Source organism: Schistocerca gregaria, chromosome 5 (genome assembly GCF_023897955.1).
Source record: "Schistocerca gregaria isolate iqSchGreg1 chromosome 5, iqSchGreg1.2, whole genome shotgun sequence".
Taxonomy (NCBI): Eukaryota; Metazoa; Arthropoda; class Insecta; order Orthoptera; family Acrididae; genus Schistocerca; species Schistocerca gregaria.
Window position 1 is genome coordinate 304,864,003 of NC_064924.1, and position 23,300 is coordinate 304,887,302.

General features: G+C 42.7%; 1 protein-coding gene across 1 annotated transcript in view; it reads right to left on the bottom strand.

Moving 5' to 3' along the window:
• The window catches only part of LOC126273158 (lysosomal acid glucosylceramidase-like), a 124,076-nt gene that overhangs the window by 50,024 nt on the left and 50,752 nt on the right, over nucleotides 1-23,300 (bottom strand). The window contains exon 2 of the mRNA XM_049976624.1: nucleotides 2,172-2,226. Coding sequence (XP_049832581.1) covers nucleotides 2,172-2,223 — 52 coding nt within the window. The 5' untranslated portion in view covers nucleotides 2,224-2,226. The remainder of the gene's footprint in view (nucleotides 1-2,171; nucleotides 2,227-23,300) is intronic.

Sequence of the window (23,300 nt, forward strand, 5' to 3'; positions counted from 1 at the left end):
TCGTTACGACAAAACCGTGTTCACTAATCCCTGTATCCATTTTGATACTCGCTATTAACTCAGGATTATTTGTTGCTAAGAGGTCAAACGTGTTTTCGGAACCATTTACTATTCGAGTGGGCTCATGAACTAACTGCACGAAATAATTTTCAGAGAACGCGGTTAGCACAATTTCGGACGATGTTTTATTCGCACCTCCAGATTTAAACGTGTATTTTCTCCAAGATATCGAGGGTAAATTGAAGTTACCACAAACTATAATTACACAAGTCGGGTACGTGTTTGACATTAAACTCAAGCTTTCTTTGAACCTTGCCAAGAATGACCACTACCCATACTAACTCACAGGAACTATCTACTTGCCGGCCTTAGTGGCCGAGCGGTTCTAGGCGCTACAGTCTGGAACCGCGAAACCGCTACGGTCGCAGGTTCGAATCCTGCCTCGGGCATGGATGTGTGTAATGTCCTTAGGTTAGTTAGGTTTAAGTAGTTCTAGTAGTTCTAAGTTCTAGGGGACTGATGACCTCAGAAGTTAAGTCCCATAGTGCTCAGAGCCATTTTTCGGGAATGGATGTGTGTGATGTCCTTAGGTTAGTTAGGTTTAAGTAGTTGTAAGTTCTAGGGGACTGATGACCTCAGAAGTTAAGTTCCATAGTGCTCAGAGCCATTTTTTGAACTATCTACTTCGATTTCGCTACAAGATAAACTATTTTTAACAGCAACAAACACGCCACCGACAAATGTGTTTACCCTACCCTTCCTGATCACCGTTGGGTCCTTCGAAAAAGTTTCAGCTGAACTTACCTCCTGCATTATTCAGCTTCCAGTGCCTATAATGATTTGGGGATCAGTGCTTTCTATTAACACTTGGAGGTCTCGGTATCTTCCCAACATAGCTACGACAATTTACAACTGTTGTACCGATAGTTCCTGGATCTAAGTTTTCACAGTTCACTATCCATTACACTAATCAAATTTCAAAGTTCCTCGCACCATTCCACATAATCTTTGTTAGGGTTCCGTACCTCAATCGGTCGCTTGGCGGAGGGCACAATTTAAGTTTCTAAGTCAATGCAGTCAAAAGATACTGCCATTTATGTGACATATTTCAGTGATTGCAAACCTACTCATCAAAATCTACGGGATACTTCCTGCTGACAAGAAGCACAGTTTCACATTAAAAGTAAGGGAAAAATCCGAAAGTTATTAATTTGTAATTATATGACGCAAAAAATATTTTTTGCTATTTGTTGTCCGTCGATCTGTCTGTACGACTGTTAACGCCCCTTTCTTCTCGCGAACAGACGTACGTATCAACTTGAAATTTATATCAGGTATTAAGGGCTGTGGTCCGCTGACGGTGTAAATAATTTAAGGTTCCAGGTCAATGAACTCAAAAGACGTGGCCCGCCAAGAGCCCTTTTTCTCAGGAACAGACAGAGGTATAAAGTTGAAATTTACGTCAAATACTAAGGTCTACGGTTCCTTGGCGGTGTAAATTGTTTTAGTTTCTAAGTCAATACCATCAAAAGATACGGCTATATATGTCACATATTTTGACACCAACTCACTTATCAAAGCCTACAGTTCAACTTTCTGTATATACGTCGGGCCTGGTAAAATGGCTCTGAGCACTATGGGACTCAACATCTTAGGTCATAAGTCCCTTAGAACTTAGAACTACTTAAACCTAACTAACCTAAGGACATCACACACACCCATGCCCGAGGCAGGATTCGAACCTGCGACCGTAGCAGTCCCGCGGTTCCGGACTGCAGCGCCACAACCGCACGGCTACCGGGGCCGGCTCGGGCCTGGTAATCTGGAGGTAAAGCGCCCATGTGGAAACCGAGAGAGATCGCGGGATTTTTCAGTCTTCGTTTTAACCAAGCCTTCAGCTCTCAACGATACTAGTGGTCGTCAGGAATAACACGTGGCTCCTATTACACGTTAAACTGTAGGTCCTCTTTCCCCGGTTGGATAACTGGGATAGGTTAGCGACACAAGTCGCCGAAGTGGCATCCAATAGAAAGAGTTGCAACCAGGCCATTGAGCCGCACCAAACTGTTATTATCATCATCTACATACATAATTAAGTTTGTACAGGACGATCAGAGCGCGAGTCCTGTGCGTTCGTTACCGCGCGTTCATTTTCCGCCGTGACGACTTACCCGTGAGTGAAATCAGAAGCCACAGGGCGGTTGACATCCGGACGAACCCCATGACCTGCAACATACAAGAAATGAGTGCCAACTGGAGGCGCCTGCGATTGTCTTGACTATATAAACCACTTCAGTCCGTCCGTAATCTACAGGGCCTGAATTGACCTTGTTATCGGTTAAGGCACGCGGGAAAACCTTCGAGTGCCCTTCAAGGTGCAGTAAGTAAGTACTTGGTATAGACTTCAAGTGTTTGTTCCCGAGATAAAGAAGTCGCAGAACTTTCCGTATTATAGAAACCTTGCAAACCTAGAAATCTCTCAAATTATCCAATTGGCAGCTGCACTGTCAAGGTCAGGCTGCTGTATCAGAAGCAACAGGTTGTTGTATAAGATAATGAAAGTTTTATCGTTTGCATGAGTGCGATCAAACAAACAAGGTTAACAGTTTTGCAGTACTTGTCTTTCTGTTTGGAGATGACGTAGTTTACTGATTGCCCGTCCCAGAGATAATGGTTTTCTGTACGCAGCAAGGCTTCTCATATTGTAGCGGTATAGATTACAAAATAATTAATTATTCCATTATCCGTCTATATTTACGTTGTTTCCCCGTTTTCTTTACCTAAATGAGCTCTCTGTGGTAGATTTATAGCTGGTATTGCTTCGTACGCCTCCTCCTGCGATCAATTGCAATCAAATGACACGATAAAGCAATGGTTTCAACAGTGTTATTTGTGAAATCTGTATTTCATTTGTTATGTTGTTTTCCCTGGATTTAGATTTACGATGGTTTTTCAATTTTTTACATGTTTGTTTTCTATAATTGCGTAAGGTTCCTGCGGCCAGAGTGAGTCGACATAAAAGTTTTCTGGGATGGTACCGCGTTATAATGTATAAAACTACTGCTGCTGGAGAATAACCAACGTTTCGGCCACGGCTGCAGCAGCCTTCTTCTGGGTCTCAAGATGGCCCCTGCAACCGTGGCCGAAACGTTGGTTTTTCTCCAGCAGCAGTAGTTTTGTACATTATGACGCGGTACCATTCCAGAAAACTTTTATGTCGAATGTTTGTTTTTATTTCATTTTTTATCGGGTCCGACAACCAGACAAAATTCCAAAATAAAATGTCTGACATCATTGTAATGATTTAAAATCAACTTAATTAGCTATCTCGTACAGGAATGAAACATGCACAAAGTAACTGTTTTGCAGTCGAATAATCAGTACCCCATGGTGCAAGTAAATCACAAATTGACTTTTTAAACATTAAAAATTATACAAAGGATGGTCCATTGATCGTGATCGGGCCAAATATCTCACGAAATAAGCGTCAAACGAAAAAACTACAAAGAACGAAACTTGTCTAGCTTGAAGGGGGAAAACCAGATGGCGCAATGGTTGGCCCGTTAGATGGCGCTGCCATAGGTAAAACGGATATCAACTGCGTTTTTTTTTAAATAGGTACCCCCATTTTTATTACATATTCGTGTTCTACGTAAGGAAATATGAATGTTTTAGTTGGGCCACTTTTTTCGCTTTGTGACAAATGGCGCTGTAATAGTTACAAACATGTGGCTCACAATTTTATACGAACAATTTATAACAGCTAGGTTTTTTAAATTAAAATACCGAACGTAGGTATGTTTAAACATTTTATTTCGGTTGTTCCAATGTGATACATGCACTTTTGTGAACTTATCATTTCTGAGAACGCACTCTGTTACAGCGTGATTACCTGTAAATACCACATTAATGCAATATATGCTGAAAATGATGTCCGTCAACCTCAATGAATTTGGCAATACGTGTAACGACATTCCTCTCCAACAGCGAGTAGATCACCTTCCGTAATGTTCGCACATGCAGTGACAATGCGCTGACGCATGTTGTCAGGCGTTGTCGGTGGCTAACGATAGCAAATATCCTTCAACTTTCCCCACAGAAAGAAATCCGGGGACGTCAGATCCGGTGAACGTGCTGGCCATGATGCTTCGACGACCAATCCACCTGTCATGAAATGTGCTATTCAATACCGCTTCAACCGCACGCGAACTATGTGCCGGACATCCATCATGTTGGAAGTACAACGCCATTCTGTCGTGCAGTGAAACACCTTGTAGTAACATCGGTAGAACATTACATAGGAAATCAGCATACATTGCACCATTTAGATTGCCATCGATAAAATGGGGGCCAATTATCCTTCCTCCCATAAAGCCGCATCATACAGTAACCCGGCAAGGTCGCTGATGTTCCACTTGTCGCAGCCATCGTGGTTTTTCCGTTGCCCAGTAGTGCATATTATGCCGGTTTACGTTACCGCTGTTGGTGAATGACGCTTCGTCGCTAAATAGAACGCGTGCAAAAAATCTGTCACCGTCCCGTAATTTCTCTTGTGCCTAGTGGAAGAAGTGTACACATCGTTCAAAGTCGTCGCCATGCAATACTAATAATACACGCAAACAGGTAACTGCAAACAAACAAACAAACAAATTGCCTATGTAACTTTATGGTACGGGTGCAATCGATGTTGATGTAGCATTCTCAACATCGACGTTTTTGAGATTCCCGATTCTCGAGCAATTTATCTGCTACTGATGTGCGGATTAGCCGCGACAGCAGCTAAAACACCCACTTGGGCATCATCATTTGTTGCAGGTCGTGATTGACGTTTCACATGTGGCTGAACACTTCCTGTTTCCTTAAATAACGTAACCGCAGTCGAGCACCCGATTGTCACACACATCATACTGACAATGCTAGGTGCTGTATGTGAGTACTGCTGTTCTAAGTTCATCAAAGTGATGAAAGACATTATGTGTAGCGATGAAATACTATTTGGTGCTATGATGCAAACTTCAGTGAAGATTCGACATAGATGGCTTACAGGACGTTCATATTAGTTAGGCAAAGTGAAGCGTCACATCTGACAGGCGCGAACAGATTTGATCGCCCGCCCAATTGCGCTGTCATTGGGTATGTCTTGCTGGATGTGCCTGACGTGATCTGGGATTCGTTAATGGATCCTCCAAATAGGATACCATGTCGGGACATGAGCCTGCTCTGTTTCTCTTGTCTCTTCGCAACGTTTGGCTGGCTGCAAAGCTGTACAGCAGCAAGCTTCACTGCGTTACTGATACCGGCGTTTAATCACACAAGATGAATGGGTATATACAGACTGTGGCCATTTATCATTAGATGACGTTAAGAGACTCGTGTTATCTTGTGTTGCCTGCTGGATATCGTCGTGCGTTAATTCAGGAACATTCGGCAGTGACAGTTGCTTCTAAGATTCGGCTTGATCGATGTATATTTTGCTGGGCCCCTCCTATTTAAATTGAGGATCAGTCACTTTTAACGTGGGAGACAATTTGAGGTGATTAGTGATATTTAAACTATGGGAGAGTGTTATGTACTGTTATTGTTTTAAGGGAATGAAGGGATCAGGTTATTTCTTTGTTTCTTGCTTTGACTTATTTAACAGGTTTTGAAAGGGTTACACAATTTTATAAGTAATGGGAATTTGTATTGTTTAAATTATTGTACATTTGGTCATAATACAGTATCAAGTCGTTACAATATTCCTAAGATATGCTGATTGTAACGTTTTAAATGACTGTATATTTTGGGGGTCATTGTACACCGAAGAGCCAAAGACATTGGTATAAGCGTGCGTGTTCTGATACAAAGATATGTAAACAGGCAGAATACGGCGCTGTGGTCGACAACGACTACAAAGACAACAAGTGTGTGGCACAGTTAGATCTGTTACTGCAGCTACAATGTCAGGTTATCAACATTTAAGTGAGTTTGAACCCGGTATTATAGTCGGCGCACGAGAGATAGGACAAAGCATCTCCCAGGTAGCGATGAAGTGGGGATTTCACGAATGTACCGTGCATGTCAGGAATCCGAAAAAGCATCAAATGTCCGACATCGCTGCGGCCGGAAAAAGATCCTGCAAGAACGGGAACAACTACGACTGAAGAGAATCATTCAACGTGACACAAGTGCAACCCTTCCGCAAATTGCTGCAGATTTCTGTGCTGGGCCAGCAACAAGTGTCAGCGTGCAAACCATTCATTGAAACATCATCGATATGGGTTATCGGAGCAGAATGCTCATTTTCGTACTTTAGATGACTGTACGACACAAAGATTTACGCCTCGCCTGGGCGCGTCAGCAAAGACATTGGGCTGTTGATGACTGGAAACATGTTACCTGGGTGGACGAGTCTCGTTTTAAATTGCATCGAGCTGATGGACGTTTACGGGTATGGAAGCTACCTCATGAATCCATGGGCCCTGTATGTGAGCAGGGGACTGTTCCAGCTGGTGGAGGCTCTGTAATGGTGTGGGGCGTGGACAGTTGGAGTGATATGGGACTCTCGATACGTCTAGATATGACTCTGACAGGTGACGAGTAGGTAAGCATCCTGTCTGATCACCTACACATTTACTGTCTCTGGTGGACACTCGTCCAGATCATCCGCTCTCAAAACTCCGCCATCTCTGTCCACACATCCACCACTGCTGGCGGGTCACCTCCAACAACGCAACGCGCTCTGTTGGAGGTGAGCCGCCAGCAGTGGTGGATGTGGGGACAGAGATGGCGGAGTTTTAAGAGCGGATGATCTGGACGAGTGTCCATCAGAAAGACTAAATTTGTAAGACTGGATGTCATGAACTGCTATATATTATGAACTTTGAACACTGTTAAGGTAAATACATTGTTTGTTATCTATCAAAATCTTTCATTTGCTAACTATGCCTATCAGTAGTTAGTGCCTTCAGTAGTTTGAATCTTTTATTTAGCCGGCGGTAGTGGCGCTCGCTGTATTGCAGTAGTTCGAGTAACGAGGATTTTTGTGAGCTAAGTGATTTGTGAAAGATATAGGTTAATGTTAGTCAGGACCATTCTTTTGTAGGGATTTTGAAAGTCAGATTGCGTTGCGCTAAAAATATTGTGTGTCAGTTTAGTGTTGATCAGAATAAGTAAAGAGCGAAATGTCTGAGTACGTTCAGTTCTGCTCAGCTGTTTGAAAATCAAATAATGTAAGAGGTTCATCAGCACAGTAATTCATAAATTTTTCTAAGGGGACGTTTCAACACTTCCGCTGGCCAACATGCCTTGCAACGTGCTGTTCAGAAGAGATTTTCACTTCCTCGCACTTTTGCGAATTTATGGACAGCCCTGCTGGATTCATGGTGTCAGTTCCCTCCAGCACTACTTCAGACATTAGTCGAGTCTATGCCACGTCGTGCTGAGGCACTTGTGTGTGCTCGTGTGGGCCCTACACGATTTCAGGCAGGTGTACTAGTTTCTTTGGCTCTTCAGTGCATACTCCCAATGTAAAACTGTAATTCTGTGACTTACCTCTTGACTGGGTACTCAATTTAAAGCTTAGGTTTTTCCTTTGTTCAATAAAAATTGGTTGTTTGTGGTGCGTTGTTACGCACACCTCTCGAACTCAGCGCCACCACTCCCTCTACCGTCACAAATGTCACTTTCATTGCAGTCACGCTCGCGCTACGTGTATGTAAAGCTGCAATCTGGATCGCCTGTTGCGGTGATCTCCAGGCAGAGGCTACAGGATGCCTACAGTTCCTCGCCGGCAACCTTTACTTTCAGCAAGAGACTGGGCCACTCCACTGTTCCTGAGCTGTCATAAAGGCCTGAAGAACATTCCACGTACATGGGGGTGTCCATGTGGATGACGAGGTCACTTGACCTTAAAACTAAAGGGGACAGCCGGGAAGCCATCGGCGCACCTGGACCCTGCTCATACCAATCTACACCGTCTATTGTAGCCGAGTGCGCTGTGATGGACCAGGACGGCTGCCCAACGTTTTCGGAATCCCGTGCAGCCTGTGCCACGAAATAAAGCGCTGTCATCAGAGCGGAAGGAAGTGCTGCATACTACAAGTGTTTGTAATTGTTGAAGAAATGGGAAAAAGGAATTCGAAGTGTTTGACATGTGGTGCTATAGAAGGATGACGAAAATTAGATAAGAAATGAGGATCTTTTCAGAAAAGGATCATGAGGAGAACACAGACAATAAGAAGGGACGATGTTAGGAAATGTGTTAAGAAATCATGGAATAACTTCCATGGTAATAAACGGAGCTGTAGAGTGTAAAACTGTAGGGGAAGTCACAGTTTGGAATATATCCAACAAATAAGTCAGGACGTTACTATTCTGAGATGAAGACGTTGGCACAAGAGAGGGCTTCATGGTGGACCGCATAAAACCAGTCAGAACATAGTTGACTCGAAAGAAGAAGCAGACCAGTTATATAAAAACAACAGCTCACTGTTAAGACTGACTTAAGACATAAATATTAAACCATCAACCCGCAAGCACACACACTGCTCACACATACACCCCTCATTCACTCACTAATTCACTCGACTAAATTTGGTGACCAAAGATCTCATATAAATCCGTTCAACATGTAGCAGCACTGCAAATACAGTATTTATTTATTATTTATTTATTTAACCTGACCAGATTAGGGCCATCAGGCCCTCTCTTACATTGGACCAGTGTTCCACACATGCAGCATTTCACACATCAGAGGTACATCATGACCATAGTTTAAATGAGAAAATTAGCTTACTCTAGTGACAATATGAATAAAGAGTAGTGACTAAGACTTAATAAAGTAAATGCTGGCAGTAGTTTTACAACAGGTGCTATACATACAGATTATGGTAAAATCATAATAATAACAGTAAAAAAAATCAAATAATAATGACAAACATGAGAAGGATTGGCAATAGTAATGAAGGATTGGCAATAGTAATGAAGGTTTGTGCAGATGTACAGAATATCTTGGTGTGTAAAGTAGATGTTTACTAGTATAGCGTGTTTTTGGGGAATGGAGATTTAAGGAGAGGGGAAGTAGGAAGTAATGAGGTGAAGTGCATTCGTGTACAGAGGAAGGCATTACTGTTGCTTAAGTAGATACGTCATTAACTGTTTTTTGAAGCTGGACATGTTTTTAAGTTCTCTAACATAACGAGGGAGGTTATTCCAGAGTCGGGTTCCCGCTACTGTAAATGACTTGGAGAAGGTGTCTGATCGATGCAGTGGAACGGAGAGGATTTTATTATAATGGGAACGTGTGTTTCTGTCATGTTGTTCCGACACGAGCGTTAGGGACGAGGAGAGATATGAGGGACAGTGTACATTTATAAGGCAGTAGATGAGACAGAGTGTATGAAAATCTCTGCGTTTGTCTACACGCAGCCAGGACAATTTTGCATATGCTGGTGAAATGTGATCAAAAAGTCGAACGTCACAGATATACCAGTTCTAGACGTCGGGAATTTTCCTGAGAGAATCCTTGCAGGATTATATCGCTGTAGTCAATGATTGGGAGTATAAGCGTTTGTACTAATTTCTTTTTCAGATCGAAAGGGAAGAGTTTTTTTATATTTTTGTAGGACATGACGGGATGCTGATGCTTTTTTGCGCACTGCAGTTACGTGCTCTGTCCAATTTAGATTTTCATCTATTATTACCCCAAACTCTTTTTGGTGAGGGAGAGAAGTTAATATTTGTTCCATTTAGGATAAGAGGTGGTATGGATTATCGATGTTTTGGGCTAATGAGCTTAGAGTGACCAACAAGTACCGCTTGGGTTTTATATGGGTTTAGTTTTAGACCTATGTCCTGTCATCGAGGTCAGTATTGAAATTATCAATAGCTTTCTTGAGATTGCTTGGTTTCGCACTTAGATACAACTGAAGGTCATCAGCATACATATGGTATTTGCAATAGGTCAGAACTGATGACACATCATTGACATACAGAGGGAAAAGTATAGGACCTAATACTGAGCCTTGGGGAACGCCTGACACTACCTGCCGCCATTGTGACTTTATATTCCCAGATAGGACGCGCTGCTGACGAGACGTCATGTATGAGCAAAACCATTGCACTGCACTTGGTGAGAAATTTAGACCGCTAAGTTTGGCCAGTAAGATGTCGAAGTCGACAGTATCAGATGCTTTGCTGAAATCTAAGAAGCAAATGATAGTCGCTTCTTGTCTGTCCAAAGCAAGTTTCAGGTCATCTGTCACCTTTATCAGAGCAGATGTTGTGCTTCGATGTATGATAACATGTTGGAAAAGTGTTATTCTTTTAATCGGCAAACTGAAATGAAAACCTGACCACCGTGTCAGTACCATCGTGTTTACGCTAGAGAAACAGAGAGGTTAACTAGGGATATTCTTATATCTTACAAGTGCAGCCCTATAACATGTCACACGTAAACACGCCAGTGCGCCACATAGTACAACAATAAATCTTTGACGGACACTTCAATACTCCTGGCACATTTTGATAATATTCATTCACTATCTATGTACACTATCTGATTAAAAATATCGAGAAATCAATTATTGGATATTAATATGGGGTGTGTCAACCCATTGCGTTTATGACGGGGTTAAACTCTGCTGGAGACACGAGGAATGGCAGACCTTTCTTCCTCGAGAGCTGAAACCAGAAATGGATGGACGCTGAGGTCTGGTGCGAAATCGACGTTCTAACTTTCCCCAAAGGCGTTCTATTTGAACCCAATGGTCAGCACTCTAGGCAAACCTGTCTATTTCAGGAATGTTACTGTCCACAAACCATTATCTCAAAGATGCTGCTTTCCGTCAGGATGCATCGTCATTCAAATGTAATCAATCATCACCTCCGAACTGTTGCTCTACTGTACGCAGAACACAAAATGTTGTAAAATGTGTCCATATCCTTCCACATTTTGCATTTTCTTACCCGCAACAAGGAACCACACACTAACCACGAAAAACATCCGCATACCTTAACATTCCGTCCTCCACACTTCACTGATTGCACTGCAGTCATCCACTATATAGTGACGTCGCTGTTTACACCATCTCAAACGTCTCTTAGCATTGACTGCAGAAATGTGTGGCTTATGAGCAGCTGCTAGACCAACGTACCTCATTCTTTTTAACTCCCTATGCCCAGTCACTGTGCTACCTGGACTGCTGGTAGCATTGTGGAACTCACGAGTGATTCTGAACCGAGTAAGGCGCAGGATCGATCATTTGTTACTCTGTCTTTGCCTCATTTGCGCGAGCGTGTTTACCTTCCACGTCCACAAGGGGCGAGCCTGCGCTTCGCCAGCTTAAACGAGTCGGCCACGTTCACGGAGTCAACTGTCTGCTGGAGTTAGAACGTGTGCACCAGTGATGGGCTACAGGCGCTACACTGCCAAGGGAGTCCACTTTGTGCCCGAGTGGGCTTCCTGGCGGTCCCTGCAGTCCAGGCCTTCAAAATGGTTCAAATGGCTTTGAGCACTATGGGACTTAACATCTGAGGTCATCAGTCCCCTAGAACTTAGAACTAAGTAAACTTAACTAACCTAAGGACATCACACACATACATGCCAGAGGCAGGATTCGAACCTGCGACCGCAACGGTCGCGCGGTTGCACACTGAAGCGCCTAGAACCGCTCGGCCACACCGGCCGGCCAGCTCCTGAATGATGGGACTGTTACTGACGCAGCAAGACGTTGGCTTCGGCGTTGACCAGTTGATTGTGATGATGATTGGTTTGTGGGGCGCTCAACTACGCGGTTATCAGCGCCCGCACAAATTCCCAACCTTTGCTCAGCCCAAACTCTCCACTTTTGTGAATGATGATGAAATGATGAGAACAACACAAACACCCAGTTATCTCGAGGCAGGTGAAAATCCCTGACCCCGCCGGGAATCGAACCCGGGACCCTGTGCTCGTGAAGCGAGAACGCGACCACGATACCACGAGCTGTGGACTTTACCAGTTGAGTGGTAGCATGCAAGCATACAGGCACTCCCAGTGAGGAAGCGTAAGGCCGCAGTATGGAACGGAGATTATGTTGAAAAATAGCGTTTGGTAGCCAAAAGAGTGGGGAATCACATGGTGTATTGGAAAATTGAATAAAATGTGCTGCATTATTTGTCGAATGCCCCTCGTATTGCCTCATCTGGGAACATTTTATAATAAGCTTGTTTTTCGTAAGTTGTATGACAATTTCTGGAGCTCTTGACCGTAATTGTTTTGTGTATAAATGTTTTAAGATATGTAACTGGCATCTCTTGTGTTCTGGTAATCAGAATTTATCACTTGGTTAAACTGGCGTTTCAACGTTCTAAGCGCTCATTATCTTTCTGTTACAGTTCAGTGTTGTCTGTTAATTATTACTATTCCAAGGCTCCAGTGGGTTGGTTATCTAAAGGCCAGTGGACCAGAACTACCTCGTTAATTTTCTGGAGTAAAAGTTGTTTATTTAAACGAGTTAGTGAAGATGTTTATACTTTTCACTAATCTTACAGACGCTGTTTAACTAGAATGAAGTATATGTTCTTCCATGATTCAATGTGTACATATATTTTTCGAGAAGTTGTATGTTTGTTATCTCAGATCGAAGACTAAGCTAATAAATCCTTGTGCTAACGCCACGGTCCATCATGCGCTGTTGCCATTTTTCGGGGTGCACTCAGCCTCGTGATGCCAGTTGAGGAGCTTCTCGACCGAATAGTAGCGGCTGCGGTCAAAGAAAACCATCGTAACGACTGGGAGAGCGGTGTGCTGACCACACGCCCCTCCTATCCGCATCCTCATTGAGGATGACACGGCGGTCGGGTGGTCCCAATGGGCAACTTGTGGCCTGAAGACGGAGTGTTTTTTTTAACGCCAGGGTTAAAATTGTTTCTGGCAGCTTACCACTCACCTGGTATCTACCTATCTGATTGTTTCCGCTGATTTCACGTGACTTTTATAACCAGCCTCCGCAAAGCTCGACACTCCCTGTCCGTCAGTATATGAGGTCCGCTGGGTCGTGGTGCTGCTGTGAATTTTCCCTTGCGTTTCTAATTCAGAATCACATCATCAACAGTCGACTTGTGTAGTTTTAGAAAGGTCGAAACATCCCTGGTGAATCAGATGAGATCTAATGACAAGCCTAGATTCGAAGTCACTGTGCTCTCCTGAACGATCTATTCTGCTTTTATTGCTTCTCTACTGACAACTGATTACTTCCCACCTCGTTTTTAACTAGCAGGTACGACATAACACACGGCTGTCCGTGTACTACTGATCATCATTTAGTGTACCTAAAATCATGTTTCGTGAGTTTAAGTTACTGTCTACAACCATTCTGATGCTTACTGTTTTCGCAAAAATTTAATGTAGCACGCATGTGACGAATCATCTATTCTGACACCAAATATGATAGAGTGAATAACTTCACTCAGAGTGCTCTTGCTACCCTAGAAGGCAAGTTATGTGCAACAGAAGCTGCGCATTTTTCACAGTTTTCTTTGTACTGTTCACAACAATGCCGAAATTGCTGCCTCATAACACAACGGGCTATGAAGACATTTGCTATAAGCAATGGAAAGGAAGAAGCTGGTCGCTTTGAGAAATGTCGCAGTAAGGTTACAATAAAATATCAAAAATAAGGTATTTCAATTAAATGCAATATGATGTTTTTATTCCGATAAGCCATTGTTTTGAAGTATATCTAGAGTAACAACATATTTTCAAAAGGGTTAATTTTATGGAAAATTTTATTCTTAAAAATTCGTCAATAGGTACTTTGTAAGTAGGCTGTTTAGGTTTTTATGTTGGTAATCGCACGTAGTGCTCTGTATGAAAATCGCTGACTGTGCTGTGTGCAGTCTGTGGCTGGTTGTACTCATTGTCGGAATATTTGCTTGTGTAGTGTTGGGCAGTTGGATGTGAACAGCGCGTACCGGCGTACCGTTGGGCAGTTGGAGGTGAGCCGCCAGCAGTGGTGGATGTCGGGAGAGAGATGCCAGAGTTTTGAGAGTAGACGGTCTGGACGTGGACGTGTGTCCGTCAGAAAAAGGCAATTTGTAAGACTGGATGTCATGAACTGATATATGTATTATGACTTTTGAAAACTATTAAGGTAAATACATTGTTTGTTCTCTATCAAAATCTTTCATTTACTAACTATGCCTGTCAGTAGTTAGTGCCTTCAATATTTTTTTTATTTAGCTGGCAGTATTGGCGCTCGCTGTGTTGCAGTATTTCGAGTAACGAAGATTTTTGTGAGGTAAGTGATTCATGAAAGGTATAGTTTATTGTTAGTCAGGGGCATTCTTTTGTAGGGATTACTGAAATTCAGATTGCGTTGCGCAAAAAATATTGTGTGTCAGTTTAGCGATGATCACAATAAATAAAGAGACAACTGTCTGAGTACGTTCAGTTTTACTCAGCTGTTCCTGTATCAAATAGGCCCCATAAATGCTCGATGGGGCTCAAGTCAGGTGATCTAGGTAGCCAAATTATTCGCTCGAGCTGTCTAGAATGTTCTTCAAACCAATCGCGAACAACTGTTGGCAAGTGTTATGGCGCATTGTCATACATAAAAACTTCATCGTTGTTTGGGAACATGAAGTCCATGAATGGCTGCAGATGGTCTCTAAATAGCAGAACATAACCATTTGCAGTCAGTCATCGTTTCAGTTGGGACAGGGAACCCAGTCCATTCCATGTAAATACAGCCCACACCGTGTTGGAGCGACCACCACGTTGCACAGTGCCTTGTTGACAACTTGGTTCCATGGCTTTGTAGGATCTGCACCACCCTCGAACTCTACCATCAGCTTTTACCAATTGACAATGGGAGTCATCTGACCAGGCCACTGTTTTCCAGTCGTCTACGGTCCAGTCGATATTGTCACGAGACCAGGAGAGGCGCTGCAGGCGACGTCGTGCTGTTAGCAAAGGTCGTCAGCTGCCACAGCTTCGCCGCACTGTACAGAAGGATATGTCGCACTGTCCTCAAGTATACGCTCGTCCCGCGTCCCACATTGATCTCTGCGATTATTTTGAGCACTTTTGCCTCTGTTAGCATGACAGCTGTACACCAAGGCGGCTGCTCTAAGTGGACGGCGTCGGCCATTGCGCTGTCTGTGGTGAGAGGTAATGCTTGAAAATCTGGCATTTTCGGTGCACTCTTCACCCTGTGGATTTCAAAATATTGAATTCCCTAACAATTTCCGAAATGGAATGCCCCAAGCGTCTAGATCCAACTTCCATTCCAAGTTAGAAGTCAGTTAATTCCTATGGAGCGGCCATAATCACGTCGGACACCTTTTCACATGAATCATGTAAATACAAATGACGGTTCCAGCAATGCACTACCCTTTTGTACCTCTGTACCCGATGCTACCGACACCTGTCTATGTGCATATCGCTATCCCACGGCTTTTGTCACCCCTGTATATATCTTCGGTTTTCTTTGTTGTCACTGTTCATGGGAAATAATATCGTTTCCTTGGTGCGTCTGCGGTTTCAGCGCTGATCTGCAGTAAAGACGGATACCAACCTCTACAGTACCATGCCGGAATAATGCCTTTACTTATTCTCTGTCGGTTCCACGTTCAATTCTTACCCAGCCGTAGAAAATAGCCAGTTTAAAACTCTTGCGCTCGTATTGCGTCGCCTATTCGCAACACACAAACAGGGCAGCAATATAAGTGCGGGTCATCCGTCTCAGTTCCCATAACGTGGCTCCCTCTTAATGCACAACGAAAACACAAGCGTAGTTGACCATTTGTCTGTGGGGAAAAAATCTCGTGGTGTCTTGCTGATTCTGTATTCAGTTTTAAAAGTCAGAGCTATTGTAATGTGCTCGAAAGAACACAGCTACGCTGTATTTCTAGGTGTGTACATCTATACTTAATCCCAAGCACATCAATCGAAAAAAGATAATACTATTCTCAGCGCTAGAAGAGAAGGAAAACAGTGTGAAATTTCGAGGTCGAAAAAGTAAAAAATGTGTTCCCAGGACTGCCAGTTCTCGAAATCTATGGGCGCAACACGGCGCCACATGCACAGAGCTAAGAAGTCTGCATTCCAATTGGCTTGCTCCATAATAACGTGAAAACTCGAGAGACGAGGATTACCCTGATGCAGTCCTAGGCTACCAAATTCTGATTCCAACCATCAGTTAGAGGATGCTTCTTGGAGGTTTCTCACATTCATTTGATTGTTTATTAGCCCAGGCCTACACTTAACGTAACCAATCCCAAAAAAAAAATGTTCAGCTTCAGTCGTGTGAATCAACACTAAAAAACAGAATAACTAAAGTAATGCAATATATAAATTAACGTGAACAGACGTGCAGTTTTATAGCTAAACAAAGTATTAGAGATAACATCAAACATGAATAAGCCTATCTTAAAGTTAATTCTTGTTTCTTCATTTCGAGGGGTATTAATGTGTCATTACTGATGATGTGCAGCAAGGTTTTTTTTTCAGCCATTCTGCCTTTTTTTCCTGTTTCAGATTTTAAGTTTTCAGTTTCATCTTATTATGGAAGCATGAATAAATAATTTTTGTGAATATGTTATAACTTTATTTCACAACTCATTGTATACGTTGGATTTAATCATATGATGATGTAATATCAGTTCGTTGAATCAAAAAGGTGGCATACATATTTACATTAGAAACATAAAAAGATATACCTTGCACATACTGTTGAAATATACTTACCATTTTGTACCAAACTAATCTACCTTATAAATACTAAACGGATATACAGTGTATCGATTTTTGGGATGCAAAACTGTTGTCTAATTGTTGTCAAACTTAGTTATCGGGACACGACACGTTTTCAAAATCACGGAATCAGTTATTTCAAAACCGGTAAATGTGAATTTTGCTTCCTCTTGTAAAACTTCTGCGGACGCCAGTGCATGCATTAATTGTTTCTCATAGACCATCTCTTAGCATTGTTTACAGTCGGAATCTTATTAATTATGTGCACATTGCTTCCAGATACCTGAGTCACACTCCACTCAGTGTCTTTTATTCCTACTATAATTTGCCTCCGAGAAATTTGTGTTGTCTGAAAAATTTGTGTTGTCCTGGTAACTGTTGTAATCAGTCAAACATACGTCATTTATGGTTCATCTGGTATTTGCCTGGTTTTTGAATACAGCTTTCAAAGTAATTTTGAAAAAAAAACGAAATTTTCACCTTTTTCCATTTCTCCATCAATTTATCAGGAACGAAAGATTCAACTCAAAAGTACCCCGGTTACATTGAAATTCTGTTTTAAATGACTTCCTGGGCTTTCTGAAAAGCAAATATGATGCTCTACAAGTTTGAGCCAATAAAATTTTGCTTGAAATGTGGTTGTTTCATAGATATTGTGGAGACAAAACGGAATTTTCAGTAAAAGTTAGGAAGATTACCTTCCTTGAACATAGAGACAACAGCAGTTCGACGCATTGAAGCGTGTTAGAACTTAATTAATACAGGATTTTATGCTTTATGTTTTGTAGGCAGATTTATTTTTGAATTTAAGGCTTAGTTTCTGAGAAACAGGAAGAAAACCGGAAAAAAGCGCGAAAATACCGAGAGTTTTTCAAACAAGATGGCGGAAGCTCCACTCGGAAATCCGGGCAGACTCAAATTAATCTCGAAGGAGGCATGCTTTAGTGATTAAAACTCCATCAGTTTTTCTGAGACAGAAATCAAAATTTGACAGACCTATTGCTCTACTTAAACTATTTGTTTGCGCGTCCCGTCACATTTCCTGTCGGCAGCGTCATTTCTTTCTCCTTATCACCAATGAATTTATTAGCGATAACAACAAACTGCCATATCTGCGCACAATAGCCTTTTACGTGATCGCTTCCCATGCTTGCACTGCGAAGTAACATCGTGCACAACTTCGAGCTGGAGCTTGGCTGTACTTATTAACAGACACATGGCCAAGTTAGTTTTCCCTGCGGCCGGGTTACGGTCCGCTTTGTTGAGTATACACAGTGCTTATGCGATGTTGACAAGGGTTTATACATTGGAAGTACCAGGAGCGATCGCAGTTACAATACAGAAAACCCTTAAATACGCCATGCTGTATGTAACATTATGTATAGACGCTGAGGTGACAAAAGAAATGGGATAACTCCTAATGTCGTGTCGGAACTACTATTGCCGGGCATACTGCATCAGCTCAACGTACCATCGAGTCAAAAAGTCGTCGGTAATCACCTGCAGAAATACTGAGCCATCCATAATTATGAAATTGTTGCCGGTGCAGGATTTTGTGCACGAATTGACCTCTTGATTATGTCCCATAAACATTCCATGGGACATGTCGGACGATCTGTGAGGCCAGATCATTCGCTCGAATTGTTCAGAATGTTCTTCACACCAATAGCGAACAATTGTGGCCCAGTGAGATGGCGAGTTGTCATGCACATAAATTCCATCGTTTTTTTTTTTTTGCTGCAGATAGTCTCCAAGCAGCCAAACATAACTACTTCCAGTCAATGGTCGATTCAGTCGCAACAGAGGACACAGTTCACTGCACACTTTGATGGATCCACCACCAGTTTGGCCAGTGCCTTGTTGACAACTCGTGTCTGTGGTTTCGTCGGGTCTGCGCCACACTCGAGCCCTGCCATCGGCTCTCACCGACTGAAATCAGGACTCGTCTGAGCAGGACACGGATTTCCAGTCGACTAGCGTCCAACCGACGTGGCCACGAGCCCGGGGGAGGCGCTGCGGGCGATGTGGCGCTGTTAGCAAGGGTACTCGCGTCCGTCGGCTGCTGCCACAGCCCATTATCGCCCAATTTCGCCGCATCGTCTTAACAGATGCGTTCGTGGCACCTCCTACACTGATTACTGCAGTCATTTCACACCTGTTGCTTCTCTGGTAGCACTGACAACTACGCAAATGCCATTGCTATCCATACTTGAAATATGGTATTATCGGCACACTCTTGACACGAAGTATCTCGAAATATTGAATTCTCTAACGATTTGCGAAATGTAATATCCCATGCTCCAGCTACCATCTCGCGTTCAAAGTCTGTTAATTCCCGTCGTGCGGCCATAGGCACGCCACAAATCTTGTCACAATAAACACCTGAGTACAAACGACAGCTCCGCCAATGCACTGCCCTTTTATACCCTTTATACGAGCTCCATCGGCGTACGTGCATATCGCTAAACCATAACTTTTGTCGCCTTATTGTGTTTCAGGGTGCTGAAATTGCTTTTAAAATAAATAGGGGCGAAATGTGTTTGGAGAGTTGTACACAGACGAAACCGCAAAATCATCAACACAGTGACAAAGCGATATTAAGATATCAGCATGTTGTCCCCTGCTACTTCTAATAAGTTTTACATATTATTCTTAGTTTTCAATTTCTTGCATTTACAAGCAATACATATGTCGAAAATATTAGCAAGGTGCTGCAGTATCTTCACGTCGTTGACGATGAAATGATATTTTAGGATTTTCTCGTAATACATTAACGCTCTATTCCTTAACATGTACGTAATAATGCAGATGTCCCGTTTATCTTGACCACACTAAATAACTTTTTCCATAATAAAAATAATAAATGTATCAAGCAAACGTTATTTAACTACCAGGGGAACATTAACATGGATGATTGCCGTTCTTGTATCTTTGCTCGTTACGACGAAATGAACAACAGTACTATTTTTAAACAGCACTCCATATTTTTTTATTCAGAAATATGTATCTTCTCCTCAAGAACTGTTTGAAAATGCGTCATATATTCACTTAACACAAATAAGAAACAGAACGGCGATCTTCAATGTCATTTTGTGTTACTGTAACCAACAGTAGAACATCCAAAGGTGCTTAAAGTGGTGACTTTATTCCGCGCGCTAATGAAAGAATTCATAATTGTTTCCATTGTTTCCGCATGAAATGAACTACAAGTAATATTCTCTGCAGTTGGAATATCGCGATAGAAAACGTCTTTTGTGTATCCCCAAACAAACAAAAAAGTTCGGAGGAGTTATGTCAGGAGACCATGCAGGTCAATCCGCTGTTCCTACACTACCAATCCGTCTGGAAGCATACATTCAGTTCAGAAACTACGTGCAAGCAAAGCGTTATGCGCTGGACGCCGTGTTGGTACCACATTAGCATTCTGGTTCTTAGAAGCACTTCGTCCAAAAGACGCGGAAGAATTCCCGTGAGAAAGTTGGCATGTAACCAATTTAGATTACCACTGATGAAATAAGGGCCTGCAATTGCAGTACGAAGCATCTGACACCAGATATTAGTAACTGACGCCATGTCTTAGGAACCGCGACCCTCGTGTTATGATAAATAAACAAACATTGTCTGGATCACAACTTTTATTTGCCGACAACCGATTTCAATCTCCGTTGCAGATCATCTTCAGGTCTGACGACGCAAAGAGCAGTTTGTCAACAACATTGTGTGGAACAATGACTTAGCTTCAGACAGCAGCGGCGGGTAGCCGCGCGGTTTAGGGCGCCTTGCCACAGTTCGCGCGGCTCCCCCCGTCGGAGGTTCGAGTCGTCCCTCGGGCGCGCGTGTGTGTGTGTGTGTGTGTGTGTGTGTGTGTGTGTGTGTGTGTGTGTGTGTTGTCCTTACTGTAAGTTAGTTTAGGCTACATTAAGTAGTGTGTAAGCCTAGGGACCGATGACCTCAGCAGTTTGGTCCCATAGGAACTTACCACAAAAAAAAGGCTTCAGACAACGTTGACCAACTGCACTTTGAGGTGCTAGACCTGGAGATGATGTGCAACATGGACTGAAAACAGTTGTGATCCAGTCCAGAAGATGTTTATTTATTTACCAGATATTAATCTCCATTGACATTCCACCTGTGGAAGACATCGCGGGTTTCCGCTGGACCAATATCTTTTTTTTTGTAATATTGTCCTATCTTCAAGAAGGAACATTCATTGGTAAAAAGAAAATCGGAAAAGAAATTCTGGATAGCAAGGATTTCTGCTGCGCCCACTGTCAGAACTGTACACGATTCTCCCATGCTGTCCAAGTGTATTACGAATTAGATAGCGATGTACACTGGTTTTAGGGGTACCAATCTCCTGTTCAAGCTGTCGTGTGCTCACGTATAAATTCGTTATTAACGTGAGCGAGAAAAGTAATTTCGAGAGCTCGGTATGTGCCGTCGGTTGCTGCTCGCGTTGCCTTGCGTTGACACTTTCCGTTTTCTAAATTGTCACAACAAGACGAGAATGCATCCGTCGGGAAGGTGGATTCTTGTCAGGATGTCGCTCTTGTGTCTATAGAGTTCCTCTCCCTGAGCAGCACTACACCTACCTCCAGTCATAATAAAATAAAAACAGTCACAATTTTTAATCAAGGAATGCCCTTACTGTAAACTACATATCGTTTAAAATTACTACAGTACTGCACTACATGCACCCATATTGCAGATAAAAAAACGTTATTACAGTTACTGTTCTGCTAACTTATATATTCACCATACATGAGTAGCATTTCTACCTTCTCTTCGTTAGTGCATATTGTACTCACACAGAACCTTCAACCGGAGATGGTTACCTCAATGACCGGTGTGCGTTCTCCTTTCGTTTCCATTTGTTTACTGTCAACTCGAACCAGTGCACGAGCTACGTCACACCCGGGCACCGGCGCAGTGTGCTACTATAGGGGTCAAAGTCAATTTTGTGTTACGTTTTTAATAACGCCATTATTACGCGAAAGATATATACTGTGCTACCTTTTTGAATATGTTTTGAGGAGAGGAATTTGATTACTGAATAAAAGATGCAGAGCCGCACGGTTTGAGACGCCATGTCACGGATTGCGCGGCCCCTCCCGCCGGAGGTTCGAGTCCTCCCTCGGGCGTGTGTGTGTGTGTGTGTGTGTGTGTGTGTGTGTGTGTGTGTGTGTGTGTGTGTGTGTGTGTGTGTGTGTGTGTGTGTGTGTGTGTGTGTGTGTGTTCTTAGCGTAAGTCAGTTTAAGTAGTATGTAAGTCTAGGGACCGATGACCTCAGCAGTTTGCTCCCTTAGGAATTGCCACACACATTTGAACATAAAAGATGTCGGGTATTCGCAGAGAAGAAAGTTACAATAAAAGCATTCATGCTGTTTAATGTCCCCATGGTAGCTAAACAGCAGTTGCTTGATACATTTGTTATTCTTCTTCTGGACAAAGTTATTTGGAGTGTTCGAGACAAAAAGACCCCCTGAATAACGAAATGTATTTGCTTTTGTGCGGGACTCACAGTGAACAGTTAAAGAGTTCCGGCATGACTATTGTACCTGTGTAGGCGTGGCGCGCGATAATCTGTCTTACGCTTTCCCCATATCATCCGCTGATAATGCGAACCGATTGGATGTAGTATCTGTGGAGCAACTACGTTTCAAGTCATTGCTGTACAGTATTCCGATGATACGCCCAAAAAAAGAAGTTAAAAAGTTGCATCCTCAGCTCTGCTCGCAGTTAGTTGGGCGTGGTCACGAGGGGATTATGAGAAGGCGCCATTTGCTTAATTTTCGAATTTAAGTTCGATATTTGTTTTCCGGAGTGTAGCAAGCCGTATTGAATCGTTGGCCTCACTGCCATTTACTATAGTCTTATCAAGTTTGTCTGCTAACATCTCTCTGGGTCACCGATAAACACCCCCACAATTATAGTACGGCTTAATTATAGACTAAGTTTTTTCCTGAAATTGCATTTTTTAAACTCTTTCTTGGGTATATGCATGAGCAAAGTTTTGTAACAACTTGAGTCTTACAGGAGAAGGCCAGCAGTCGCGGATCTTCATAAACTTTCACGAATATGTTCTCCATTGCAGAAAAATAGACACCAGTTTTGGCTTTTAGCTTAGTCTTCCATAATTCTTGACAAAATAGCCCTTGACGTTTTCTGTTCTTTAAGTCGTAATGCCTATACGATTTTGGCTTTTGGTGGATCAATGCAAAGGTGTTCAATAAGTAATGCAACACATTTTTTTCTCAGCCAGTTTCGGTTTAAAAAATTCGGAATTTGTTGTGAGACGTCGTGGAATGTTCCTGCTTCAGTTGCTATAGTTTCTTGAAGTTCCGATAGGTGGCGGTGCTATACATAACCTTCAAAATTGCGTCTGTAACGGAGGTACGTTCCAAGCAGGGAGCTGTCATTGTGTTTCTTTTGGCAAAAAACCATCGCAGATATTCCGAGGCGCTTCCAGAATGTCTACGGACACCTGAGTCGTTGGGCATGGCATCTGTCTCTATTGCGAGATCGCGAAAATTGTCCGATCTCCAGCGTGCAGGCGAGGAGCTGTTGGAAGGAGCGGACACAC